Genomic DNA, 14,012 nt, shown 5'->3' with positions numbered 1-14,012 from the left:
TCTTTTTGAGACAGGGTCTCCCTGTGCAGTGCAGGCTGGCCTTGAGCTCACTTTGTAGCTCAGGCTGGTCTCAAACTCTCAACGATCGTCCTGCCTCAGCCTCCCAAGTGCTACGATTATAGACACAGGCCACCACGCCCAGCACAGATTCTTCCCACCTTGTGCAGCGGGAGGCTGAGTCCGGGGAGGTAAAAGGACTTGTGTGGGCCGCTCGGCTAGGAATGAGCACAGCTGGAATTTGATGTAAGCTGTGTCTGTCTGATGCTTTCTTTCCCCTGTACCCAGGCTACTTCCGATTTTCAAGAAATATCTGAACACCGTTCTGCAGCAACTTTACAGAAGAACTTGTTTTCCTGAGAGGCTAGAATGGGGCTTTGCCATGAACAAGTGCTGGGCTAGAAAGAGGCCCAACTCTGGCTTTTAGATCAAACAATAACCATTGCTGTCATTTACCGACATGTAAGTCTTCACCCCACAATGCATTCATTCACGTGTGTTATCGCACTCAGCCCTCATCATCCCTCCCCCAGGTAGGATGTACCGATGTCTCCGCTTTGCGACAGGGTCCTTGAGGCTACTTGACCTGTCCGGGGTCAATCATCCAACCAGTTCTAATCCCAGAGCGCCCAGCTCAATCCTAGATCTTTACTTCCTCCCCTGTTTGCCCAGCAAACGTCAGGGCTGTCAGGCTTTCATTACTCTATAGATGAGGACACCGTGCTCAGAGAGGGGACGGCATGACTCAAACTCACACAGTCTCAAGTGACAGACAGACAAGAGGGTCTCCCAGGTGAGCCTCGGCTCCATGGGACAGGGCTGCTCCCTGGTTCGGTTCAGCAGGCTGTGGCTGTCACTGACCCTGTGACACTCAGTCTGGTTTCCTCATCCACAAGATGTGCATAATCAGTTCTGCCTCTTAGGGTCCTCAGTGAAGGAAATGATGAAGAGCTGTGTGTGTGTGCTTTGTAGACTGCTAACATGAAACACACGGGCCGTCATTACCCATGTGTGCGAAGGGAGGGTGGTTCCTTCCCCACCCTACAGACCTCTGTACCTGGCTCGTCTGCTGATATGTGGTTTATTTTGGTCTCCTTGAGTCATCTTTAAAATCCTGCAGAACAGGAACATACTTATATTTCCAACATCTAGGACAAGGCCTGGTCATAGCGGATATGTTCAATAAATATGTGTCAGCCGGGCGTGGTGGTGCACACCTGTAATCCCAGCACTCGGGAGGCTGAGGCGGGAGGCTGAGGCAGGAGGATCGTTGAGAGTTCGAGGCCAGCCTGGGCTACAAAGTGAGCTCAAGGCCAGCCTGAACTGCATAGCAAGACCTGTCTCAAAAAGACAAAAAAAAAAAAAAAAAATTTACAAAAATAAATAAATAAATAAATAAATATGTGTCAAGTGACACAAAGGATAAGAATCACAGGGCCTGACTCAGACAAGGTCTTTCTCTCACTCTCTCTTTTTTTTAAGGCAGAGTCTCACTATATAGCCCAGGCTGCTGAAAATTGTGGAACTTCTCCTGCCTCAGTCTCCCAAGTGCTGAGATTATGTGGTAAGCACTTTCATGCTTACCATGGCGTTAGGAGTTGTGTGCATTTTAACAAGTGCTTTTTTTCCCCAGAGATCTCAAGGTAGGCTAGAGGAGCCAAGGGAGACTTCCTGGACGGCACAAAGGCGGAGGACTTCCTGGAGGAGGAGATCCACAAAGCTCAGAGGCCTGCTCTAACCCTGTCTTTCCTGTGTACCCCCAGAGCCTTCCAAACAGCCAGAGAATGTAATGAACCCCAATACTTGAAATATGTAAAAGAACAACCAAGCAGTCACAAAGAGAAGAGATGAGTAGCCGCAGGAACCGTCCTCGCCGGAGTCAGCAAGGCACAGGCGTCAGCACTGCCCTCCTCTGGAAACGGCTTTCCAGAGTAGATTCAAATGAGACTTGAAATGCTCAAGCCGGTTCCTAAATCTCCCCTTGAATAAGCACAAAAATGAGACTGATAACAGTAGCCAGGCGGGAGAGGATGGGAAATGGCTCCAAGGGCCGATCAATGGATTCTATTTACAGGACAGAAGCTTTCTCAGACCCCAAGCCCCGTATGCAGCCCTCGTCCTCAGAGCTCGCCCTTCTCCCACAAGGTTGTTTGGCTGCGACCGCCCAGTCGGAGGAGCCCAGCGACCTTATTATCTCTCTCTAACACTGAGGCTCCGAAAGGTAAAAGGACTCGCCCTTTTTCCACAGTTGATGGGTCCTGGGAGTTAACCTTAGGCCTGTCTGCTGCACTCTCCCAGGCAACCCTTGGGCCTTACACAGCGCTTTCTCCCATTTCAAGTGCAGAGTGCTATTAGCAAATCCTTGGAGACTGCGGAAAGCAGACAGTCCAGTGATGCTGAACCCCGTTCCCGGGAGACCTGGAAGCAGAGCTGGGCTCCACCTCTGGCCAGCTGAGCACTTGTCCTCAGGCAAAGGACTCGGCCTCTCTAGGCTCCTCTGCAAAACTGGGAAATAATAGTAACCGCCTCATGAACTAGTCAGGAAGACAACCAAGTATAATGTATACATGGGCTTAGGTTTTTGTTGTTGTTGTTTGTTTTTTGTTTTTGTTTTTGTTTTTTTGGTCTATTTAAGATAGAGTCTCGCTATGCAGTTGAGTTTGGTCTTGAGCTCACTTCGTAGCCCAGGCTGGCCTCGAACTCGCAATGATCTTCCTGCCTCAGACTCCCGAGTGCTGGGATTACAGGCATGCGCCACCATGCCTGGCCGTGGATTTAGTTTTAAATACCTGCTATTAGCTGGGTGTGGGGACGCTTGCCTGAAATCCCCGTACTCAGGAGGCTGAGGCAGGAGGATCACTGTGAGTTCAAGGTCAGCCTGGGCTACATAGTGAATTGAAGGCCACCCTGAACTACACAGTGAGAACTGTCTCAAAAAAATAAAATAAAATAAATAAATAGCTGTTATTCAATAAATGGACATTATTTTTACAGCGAGTTCATTCTTTTCCACTTACTAATTTTTTAAGTAAGAGAAAAGAATCATGAATAAAAGCAATTGTATGAAGGTTAGAATTTCCCCCAATCAGTGGGTAGTTTCCTCAGTTCCAATATTTACCTTTATCTTTCTCTACGTGTCCATAAAATTTCCCCGCACTGAGCTGGAATTGACCATAATCCGGCTGATGTTTAGATTGCACCCATCGTTTTTTCCATCCATCTACAGAGCAAAGAGGGAGAAAAAAACAACATATAAAAATTATTTCTAAAAACAAATTTATTTCTGAGCTGGGAGTGGTGGTGCTCACCTGTAATCTCAACACTGAGGAGGCTGAGGCAGGAGGATTGTTGCGAATTCGAGACCAGCCTAGGCTACAAAGTGAGCTCAAGGCCAGCCTGAACTACACAGAGAGAATCTGTCTCAAAATGACAAAAAAAATTTTGTTTTCCTGAAGACGATCAAATGTAGCCAGCCACTGGCCAAGTCTTATGGGAACAGTAAGACTAAGAGAGAGGACAACTGCAAGCTTCTGAAGTCCTGCTCACTGTCTGACCCCGGACCTTACTCTTCCTGTTCCACCAGGTGGAGAGGCGTGAATACCAAGTAGCTGAGCCACTTATGACATTATGCCTTACCCACCCTCTTTCATGACAGGTAAGGCATGAAGACTACCGTGAGAATAAAGAGTGGAAGGCTAAGAAACATTTATTATCATAAAAGTAGATGGAGGCTGGTCATGGTGGCGCATGCCTGTAATCCCGCCTCTCGGGAGGCAGAGGCAGCAGAATCACTACAAATTTGAGGTCAGCCAGGGGTATGTAATGACAAGAAGTCCAGCCTAAACTGCAGAGTGAGATCCTGTCTCATAAAGATAAAAAAAAAAGTAGAAAGAAAACTGTGCTTAAGGAAGTTAAGCCCTCACACATTCTTTTTTTTTTTTTTTTTGTCTTTGGAGGCAGGATCTCACTATGCAGTTCAGGCTGGTCTTACACTCACTTTGTAGCCCAGGTTGGCCTCGAACTCACAATGATCCTCCTGCCTCAGCCTCCTGAGTGCTGGGATTATAGGTGTGTACCACCACACCTGACCTTTGCACATATTTATAGTTAGGAAAATAAAATCAGCTCACCAAGTAAAAAGATTAGCGATAATATTTTATTCCTCTTGAATTAGTAATGATCATAATGAACAATCAATTTCCAGTTACCTTTTTTTCCCTTTCACTTACACTTTTTAGACTCTCCCTTGTAGTTTCAAGGCGATGCTGACAAATGTGTTCTGCTCTGGCACAGATGGCAGGCAGACAAAGAAGCAGTTCTCTCTGGGGCCTGGCACTCCGTCCAAACACTCAGACCTTTGCTGATTCCTGCTTCAGAGTTGCTGACTCCTACTTCCTGGGCCCCCGGGGTCCCAGAGTCACAGAGCAGGCTGAGAAGGAAGAGGCCTTGGGGTAGACTTTCTTTCATTTCCCTGCAGCTGAACCATATTGCTCCAGTCCCACTCCCCAGTGTCTGGCGCTGACCCCTGGAAGCCCCACATCCAGTAAGACCACCGAGCCGGCTCTGTCAGCTCCTCATACTCCAGTCTGATGACTCAACCGGCTCCTCTCATACACCAGGGGACTCGCTTTCCAAGGAGAGAATATGCCGCCCTGAGTATGCTGCTTTGATATCCGTATCACATATCAACTGTTTTGAATTAATGACACTTTAAAAAGTAGTTGCAAGATCTCTCTGACCTCCATTCTGTTTCTTTAGAGGAGGAATGCGTATATGCCTATAATTCCAGTGATCTTGAGGCTGAGGCAGGAGGATCACTGAGAGTTTGAAGCCAGCCTGGACTACATAGTGACTTCAAGGTCAGCCTGAACTGCATATTGAGACCCAGTCTCAAATCTCCCTCCCCCAAAAATGAAGTTCAAGCCCAGCTTAAGCAACTTAGTGAAAAAGCAAGACCCTATCTCAAAATTTATTTTTATTTATTTATTTATTGTCCTTTTTTTTGAGACAGGGCTGTGCAGTTCAGGCTGGCCTTGCGCTCACTTTGTAGCCCAGGCTGGTCTCAGAACTCACAAAGATCCTCCTGCCTCAGCCTCCCGAGTGGGATTATAGGTGTGTGCCACCACGCCCAGCAATCTCAAAATTTAAAAGTGTGTGTGTGTGTGTGTGTGTGAGAGAGAGAGAGAGAGACCCAGTGAAAGGCCCTGAGTTCCATCCCCAGTACTGCAAAAAATAAAAAATAAGTAAGCAGGCCTGAAATTTCTATGTGAAAAATGTCCTCCTAGTACAAAGAGGAAAGTAACATTGTTATTTTCAAGGACAGAAGTTGAAGCTACACAAAGGATGTTACTAACCATTATCTTCCTCGTGACTTCACCCGGTTACCACCTGACCCCAAGTCTCTTTGCATTATCACATTTCAGAACTTACTCTTACTTGTTCAAGTCAGCTGTGGACATAAGTCTAACTGATTCTTTGGCTCTTCACTTCCTTATGGGGGCTCCCAAGCCACACAAAACATGTATTAAATAAATCTGTATACTTTCCTCGGGTTAGGGCCAGGGATATAGCTCAGCAGCACAGTACCTGCCTGCCAAGGGCAAGGTCCTGAGTTCGATTCTTGGTACAAAAAAAAAATGTTCTTACTTTCCTCCTGTTACTCTGTCTCACTGTTAATTTAATTTGCAGGCCCAGAAGAAAAAAACAGCCTGAAAAAAAAGGATCAAACAAGGCGTACAGGGTGGGGGATATAGCTCAGTGGCACAAATGCCTGCCTGGCAAGTGCAAGGTCCTGAGTTCGATTCCCCGTACCAAAAAAAAAAAAAAGAGAGGTACAGCTCAGTGGTAGAGAATTTGCATAGCATATGAGAGGCCCTGAGTTCCATCCCAATGCCACAAAATAAAACAAAAATTTAAAAGAGACGAGAGAACATTTTTGCTCTCCAACACTTCCTGTGGTCTTCCTCTGTCTCTCAAAAGGTCTCTGTATTTGAAGGGCCAAGAGGACCGTCATGACCCCCTCTCGTGCTTCCTCCCAAGGAAAGGGCTCAGGGAGTTTCTTTCTGCCTAAAGTTATGACTTAAGGAAGTGGATCCTACTTCCCTGACCATAGTCAACCCAATGAAGGATAAAGTCAAAAGATGTGTTCCTATGCGTTAGGCCCTCATGTGACTCCCTAGAAATGTTTCCTTATTTATACCTGCGGACAGTGCTATGAGATCTATATTAGTCCACGTTGTACCTAGTAAGTAAATCTCTAGGCGGACCTGAGATTTATTCTCGAGTTTATCTGATTTCGAATCTGTCTTCTGAGCAGAGAGCAAAGTACAAGGGAAAGAACAATGTAGGGGAAAGAAGTATTATAATAATACATGCTAAAACAAAGTTTAAAAAAAGAGTGGTAGCCAGGCATGGTGGCCCACGCCTATAATCCCAGCACTCAGAAGACTGATACAGGAGGATCGTTGTAAGTTCGAAACCAGTTTGGGCTACAAAATGAGCTCAAGTCCAGCCTGAAGTGCATAGCAAGACCCTATCTCAAAAAGACAAAAAGAGAGAGAGGGGGGGGGTATTTATTTATTTATTTATTTATTTGTCTTTTTGAGACACAGTTTCTCTATACACTTCAGGCCAACCTCGAACTCACAGCAGTCCTCCTGCCTCAGCCTCCTGAGAGCTGGGATTACAGGCGTGAGCCACCACGCCCGGCTGAAAGAGTGGTATTTAAAACAAAAGGAAGAACAGCTGGTACTTACCAGCCATATGTCAGGCCCTACGTTGAGTGCGTTACATGCAGTATCTCATTGCTTTCTCATAATAGCCCCTGTGATGAATGCCTTACTTTTCCCTATTAAAAGATAATAAAACTGAAGCTCAGAATCTTGCCAAAGAGTTCTGCTGAGTCAGTGGTCAAGCAGGCTTAGACTCAAATGTATGCAACACCAAAATCTGGACCTTTAACCCCATACAACTTCCCATGAGTTCCTGTGCGTGAAAAGCTGCTTACGACCTAAGAAGTGTGCAACAAATAAAGGAGTCAGTCATGGAACTTTATAGTTCGTGGTTACAATTTGTGTATAAGTTGAGTAATGTCTGTCTTTCCCACCAAACGTATGGAAAGTTCCATACGTTTTTTATGAGCCATTGTATCCCAGTATCCAGCACAGAGTAAATCACCAAAGGTAACTGTGGAGTGAGTGAATGCATTACCCAGCCTTTTGCTTACGCTGTAAATGTCTCAGCCTTACAAATGGAGTGAGAGGTTTCTTTATTCATCCATTTGACTAAAGTTAATTGAGCCTAGCGAGCATGGGGAAACTGCTGTGCAACTTTGACCTTGGACTCTATGGGAAGATGGAATTCCGAATTTATCTTCATTAATTATTTTTCTGGGTGAAGAGTGTTGATGACAATCAAACCTGACCAGTATAGGGTGTATAATGTCATATGATTAATAAAATAAAGTTCCATTTAAATGTTTCACATTTTTTGTTTGTTTGCTTGCTTGCTTTTTTTTTTTTTTTTTTTTTGTCTTTTTGAGACAAGGTCTCGCTATGCAGTTTAGGCTGGCCTTGAGCTCACTTTGTAGCTCATGCTGGTCTCAAATTTGCAATGATCCTCCTGCCTCAGCCTCCTGAGTTCTGGGATTACAGGTGTCCACCACCACGTCCGGCTTGTTTCACATATTTCCTCTTTTTTTTTTTTTTTTTTTTTTTTTTGAGACAGGGCTCCACTATGCAGTTCAGACTGTCCTTGAACTCACTTTGTTGCCCAGGGTGGCCTCCAACTTGCAGCGATCCTCCTGCCTCAGCCTCCCCAGTGCTGGCATTACAGGCATGTGCCACCACGCCCAGCTACACGTTTCCTCTTTACCCCATAACACATTTTACCATCATAAGCAGGGTGACACACATCTGTAATCCCAGCATCTAAGAGGCTGAGGTAGGAGGATCGCTTCAAGTTCCAGGCCAGTCTGGGCTACAAAGTGAGTTCAAGGACAGCCTGAACTGCATGGTGAAACACTGTCTCAAAAAGCCAAAAAAATAAATAAATAAATAAGAGGAAATATGTGAAATAAGCCAGAAGTGGTGGTGCACATCTGTAATCGCAGCACTTAGGAGGCTGAGGCAGGAGGATCCCAATTTTGATTCCAGGCTGGGCAATTTAATGACGTAGTAGAACCTGTGTCAAAATTAAAAATTTTAGGGGCTGGGGATTTAGCTCAGCGGCAAAGCGCTTGCCTGGCAAATGCAAGGTCGTGAGTTCGATTCCTGATACCAGAAGAAAAGATAAAAAAAAAAAATTAAAAATTTTAAAAGGGCTGGGAATGTAGCTGGGGGAAGGCTAAATTTAGAAAATTTAAAATTAAAAATATGTAAGTACTATATTTAAACTCTTTGTGTGTGTGGTACTGGGGATTGAAACACAACATTTTTTATTTTTATTTTTATTTTTGACACAGAGTCTCACTAAACTGCCCAGGCTGGGCTCTAACTTGTGATTCTCAGACTTCCCAAGTGCTGGGATTACAGGATCAGCACACTCATTTTATATTTAAACCCTTTAAAGAAAGGAACCTTATATTCATAGTAAGTGCTCACTAAATGTCAAGTAAGGGCATAATTACTTAAGATAATAAAAATCATCGTAGTCATTGAATGAGAGCTCTCGCACGTCCTCCATTAGTCTTGGAAGTTGTCTTTTTTAATCCACCATATTCTAGGAACTACTGGGATTAAATAAGAAGTCTATGTTTGCAGTAGAAAAGAATAGTAGTTTTTCACTTAAATATTAGCCAGACACTGAGACGGTGTCTGAGTGCTGGATGCCAGTGAACTAAAGCAACCAAGACACAATCCCTCAAATTTCACAATCCCAGCCCTGGAGGGGCTTTCAGTCTAATGCGAGACAGGCAAGCAAAGCATTTCTTATTATTATTTTATATTTCTTGGTCTTTCAAGGTAAAAATCACTTATTGTAGATAGTGTAGAAAGCCCCAAAGAAGCAAATAATCAGTGCAGTACCCATAATCTGCATCCCAGAGCAGGCCACTGTTAACATCTTCTAGGGTTTCCTTCTGGTCTTTTCTTTTTTTTTTTTTTTTTTTTCTGGTCTTTTTGAGGCAGGGTCTCGCTACGCAGTTCAGGCTGGCCTTGAGCTTACTTTGTTTTTTTTTTTTTTTTTTTGGTTTTTCTCTGGTACTGGGAACCGAACTCACGACCTTGCGCTTGCCAGGCAGGCGCTTTGCCGCTGAGCTAAGTCCTCAGCCCTTGAGCTTACTTTGTAGCTCAGGCTGGTCTTGAACTCTTGACGATCCTCCTGCCTCAGCCTCTCTAGTTCTGGGATTACAGGCATGTGCCACCACGCCTGGCTCTTCAAACTTGTATTTATTCTTTATTTTTTATTTTGCGGTACTAGGAATTGAACCAAGTGCTCAGCCACTAAGCCCTTTTTATTTTTTTATTTTGAGACAGTCCTACCAAGTTGCCAGGCTGGCCTTCAACTCGTGATCCTCCTGCCTCAGCCTCCCAAATGCTAGAATTAAGATGTGTGCCACTACCCTTGAGTAAGATTTTTTTAAAAAACAATTTTCTGTTTACCAATATTTTTTAAATGAAAACTCTTGGAGAGAAAAAAATTCTAGGTGAAATAATTTATTTTTTAAAAAGTTATGGTAGTTATAAACACTTCATTTTTAACAATATTATTTTATTTTAGAATAGCTCTACATTGACAGAAAAGTTTCAAGGATGTTGCAGAGTTACTACACACCCTTCCCCTTCTTGCCCCTACGGTTAACCTTACTATTGTTTGTTTGTCACAGCTAATGATGACCCATGATTAGCCACAATCTACACTTCATTTGGATTTCCTTAGTTTTTACTTAGCGCCTTTTTCTGCCCCAGGGTTTGTCCAGAAGACAACACAACATTTAGTTATCGTGTTTCCATAGCTCCTCTTGGTTATGACAGTTTCACAGACTTTGCTTGTTTTTTGGATGATGCTGATGTTTCTGAGGAGCTGGTGCAGGCATTCAGTAGAATTTCCTTCAGTTAGGGGTGGTCTGGCATCACTTCCAGCGGGAGGGGTGCTTAGGTTTGGGGAAGGAAGAAAGCGGAGGTCTCCACCTAACTACTAACAGGGTCCCCTGGCTGGGCGATCAGGTTTCTCAATTGTGAAATTATATTTTCCCTTTTCCTTTCCATTCTGTGCTCTTTAAAAGGAAGTTAGGTGGGCTTGGTGGTGTGCACCTGTGCTCCCAGCACCGGGGAGGCTGACGCAGGAGGATCACTGAGAGTTCAAGACCAGCCTGAACTATATAGCAAGACCCTGTCTCCCAAAAACAAATACATAAATAAAAAACAAAAGGAAGTCAGCATGTGCAGTTCACAGTTAAGGGATGGGGAGCTATACTCTGCCTTCTTATTTTAATTATTAGTGCATTGTATAAATAATGGATTTTGTTTTGACTTTTTCAAACATATATATAATATATTTTAATTATATCCACACTATTACCTTTCCTTACTCTTTATTTTTATTTTTATTTTTTTTGAGATAGGGTCTCACTATGTGCTTAAGGCTAGGCTTCAACTCACTACAGAGCCCAGGCTGTCCTTGAACTTGCCTCAATCCTCCTGCCTCAGCTTCTGGAGTATTCTAACTTTTTGAGGACAGGTCATCTATGTAAATTATTTGGTATTCTTCTGTACAAGACTTTTATCTAAACCAAGAGTGGTGGTGCACACCTGTAATCTCAGCACTGGGGAGGCTGAGGCAGGAGGATCGTTGCAAGAGTTCAGGCCAGCCTGGGCTACAAAGTGAGCTCAAGGCCAGCCTGAACTGCATAGCAAGACCTTGTCTCAAAAAAAAAAAAAAAAAAAAAAACTTTTATCTAGCCTCATTTATTTATTTAGGTCATCATTTCTTTACATTAGTATTGACTCATGAATATTTATTTTATACTTAGAGTTATAATTCAATACTACATTATTTATGCTGCTCAAATGTCGTTGGTCGTTGGGAGCTCTCTCATTCGGTTCCTGTGTCCCTTTGACATACTCTGCTCGTCTTGCTTTTTGAACACTTCCTTACTTTCAGAAACTATAAAATACTCAAAGCTCATCTTATGCATTCCCTTTCCCAGCCCTAGCATCAGATATTCCTCGAAGGAACCTATATCCTCTTAATGGAGAATGGTATTATAAACCAGGATATGGGCTCTGGGTATCATTTATTTTTTGTGTTTTAATTAGAGTACAGTATTCACTCAGATAAAGGGACAAACTATAAGCTTAGTGAATTTTTCCCCCTGTGGTGTTGGGGACAGAGTCCAAAAATTCACACATGCTAGGCAAACACCATACCCCTGACCTCTACTCTTGCCTCACTTAATTTTTATTTTTAGTACTAAGGATTGAACTCAGGGTCTTTGCACTAAGCTACATCCCCAGCCCTGTTTAATTTTTTTTGGGGCGGGGGGGTGGTACTGGGAATACAACTCAGGACTTTGTGCCTTGTGCTGCTAAGCCCTAAAATTTTTTTATTTCAAGACAGGGTTTTATTTCAAAACAGGGTCACTAAATTGCCTAGGCTGGGCTCCAACTTGCAATGCCCTTGCTTCAGCCTCCAACAGTACTGGGATTATAGGTGTGTACTATAGTGCCTGGCTTTTTTATTTTTTGAGACAGGGTATATGTGGAACCTAGGCTAGCCTCAAACTCACAGTGATCCTCCTGCCTCAGCCTCCCAAATGGTGGGATTACAGGTGTATTCCATCACTCCCAGCCACTTAATAAAATTCTAAGAGAAAAAATTTAAGGCAAATTATCCAAAGAACAGTAATTACAATTGTTAACTGATATATTAATCCCCAAATCTCACTGAATCCCCTCTAACATCCTCTGCCATATCTTTTTTTTTTTTTTGGTTTTTCTCCGGTACCGGGAACTGAACTCACGACCTTGCCTTGCCAGGCAGGCGCTTTTGCAGCTGAGCTAAATCCCCAGCCCCTCTGTCATATCTTGAAAACCAAATTATCACACCATACCAAACAAGAAGAGGGAGCGGCTTTGACCATCTTTTCAATCAATTTCCCCCTCCCCACCTTCCATGTATTCATTTGTTTTTTAAGGGCATATTATATACTAGGCAGTGAAGAGAACAAAGTCCCTCCCTTCATGGCATATACATTTTAATTAGAGGGAAAAATGACAAACTTTAAGCAAGATACCATTAAATATTCAATATCATATCAGGCAATAATAATTTTAAGGAGAAGTTTGAGGGTTTTTTTTGTTTGTTCGTTTTTGTCTTTTTGAGACAGGGTCTCACTATGCAGTTCAAGCTGGCCTTGAGCTCACTTTGTAGCCCAGGCTGGTCTCGAACTTGAAATATCCTCCTGCCTCAGCCTCCTGAGTGCTGGAATTACGGACATGTGCCACCATGCCTGGCTCTTAAGGAGAAGTTTAAGTGATCAGCTGTTACTGTGGATAGGGTAGCTGACTCCATGCTGAGATGTTATCTGTTGGGATTGACTGAAGAGATAAGCTACCATTCAGGTGAGCTATACAAGCAGAATGTCATAAAGAAGAAAGCAAGGTAGGCTGAAGCAGGAGGGTTGCCATGAGTTCAAGGCCAGCCTAAACTACATAGTGAGACCCTCAAAAAAAGAGAAAAAGGAGGAAGAGGATGGAAGGGAGCTGTTGGTGCTCATTACAAACCAGGCACTGTGCAATTTGGTATCCATACAAACCATACCTCATCTCGCTCAGTCTCCAGGGGGCCCGGAGAGGAAGTTAGGACAATCGCCTCCATGTTGTGGAAACTCAGACAGGGGAGTAAATGACCCACGGCTGCTCCCCGAGCAAGTGACACAATCTGGACTTGAAGTCTCCTCTGCCTGCTCCAGGCTCCACTCCTGCCTCCTCATCCCTGTGACCCCAGAGATCCTTGCCATCCGCTCGTACTTGAGACGTGGCAAGGCCAGCTGAGCCAGGCCTCTCTGGTCTGGGCATCTGTCCAGGGCGATTCTTCTCAGAGCTGAGAGAGTCCAAGTCTGCCGGAGTCGCAGATGGTCTCAATGGCTCAGCAGCGGAAGGCCGGGCAGCAGAGCGTCCCTCCTCCCTGCCGGGCTGTCCTCGTCCAGAGTGTCTGCGCTGCCGGCCACAGAGGCCTTTTGTCTCTGAAAGTCTCTTCAGCCAACTTTGCATGGTCAAGTCTGCAAGCTAGGAGAATTAACATTCACACACACACACACACACACACACACACACACACACACAAGCTTGTGCTCCTGCGGCTCTCAGCCCCTCACTGGAATTCCAGCAGCTTTCTGCCCCGTTCTGTGTTTTCATAATGGTCCCTGCTATCACCATGCGTCTTCCCCTCTCATCTACTTGTATGATAGTGTGGATGATTTTCCAGCTCCACTAAACAACATTCCTGCCGGCCTTAATGTGCCAATTCCCATGCCAAGGCTCCGGGATCCCAAAAGTTCCTGTTGTTCCCAAGGCCACTGGTCGTGTTGCCCGCTGGCCATCTGATGATTGGCAGATTGCAGCAGTGGACAGTGAATCCCTTAGGAAGCTATGAGGGCCGCGTTCCACAGACATCTCTGCATCTGACCCATTGTGCGGCTTTGGGAAGGAGGGTTGAACTCTGAGGACCCTCTACACCCTCCCCTTGCCGTGCTGCTCTGTGGCCTGCAAGAGTCTCGAGGAACAGCAGAAGAAAGGAGCCTCAGCTAGATGTGAGGGCTCAGGGCTGTAACCCCAGCACTCTGGGAAGCTGAGGCAGGGGATTGTAAGACTGAGCCTAGCCAGCAACATAGCAATTTAGTGAGGCCTTGCCACAAAGCAAAAAATAAAAAGTGCTAGGGATATAGCTCAGTGCAGAAGCCTGGGGTCAATCCACAGTACCACCCCCTCAAAAAGAAAAAAAGAAAGCATTTGCAGCTGGGCATGGTGGCGCATGCCTGTAATCCCAGCACCTGGGAAACTGAGGCAGGAGGATTG

General features: G+C 44.7%; 1 protein-coding gene across 1 annotated transcript in view; it reads right to left on the bottom strand.

Annotated features, from left to right (window-relative positions):
- LOC102027158 (calreticulin-like) overlaps positions 1 to 14,012 on the bottom strand; it is a 64,943-nt gene that overhangs the window by 22,139 nt on the left and 28,792 nt on the right. Inside the window, exon 3 of the mRNA XM_005398776.1 lies at positions 3,116 to 3,217. Within this exon, the coding sequence (XP_005398833.1) occupies positions 3,116 to 3,217 (102 nt within the window). The remainder of the gene's footprint in view (positions 1 to 3,115; positions 3,218 to 14,012) is intronic.

Source organism: Chinchilla lanigera, unplaced genomic scaffold (assembly GCF_000276665.1).
Source record: "Chinchilla lanigera isolate Chin_1 unplaced genomic scaffold, ChiLan1.0 scaffold00063, whole genome shotgun sequence".
Lineage (NCBI taxonomy): Eukaryota > Metazoa > Chordata > Mammalia > Rodentia > Chinchillidae > Chinchilla > Chinchilla lanigera.
This window is presented reverse-complemented; position numbering and strand designations above follow the sequence as displayed.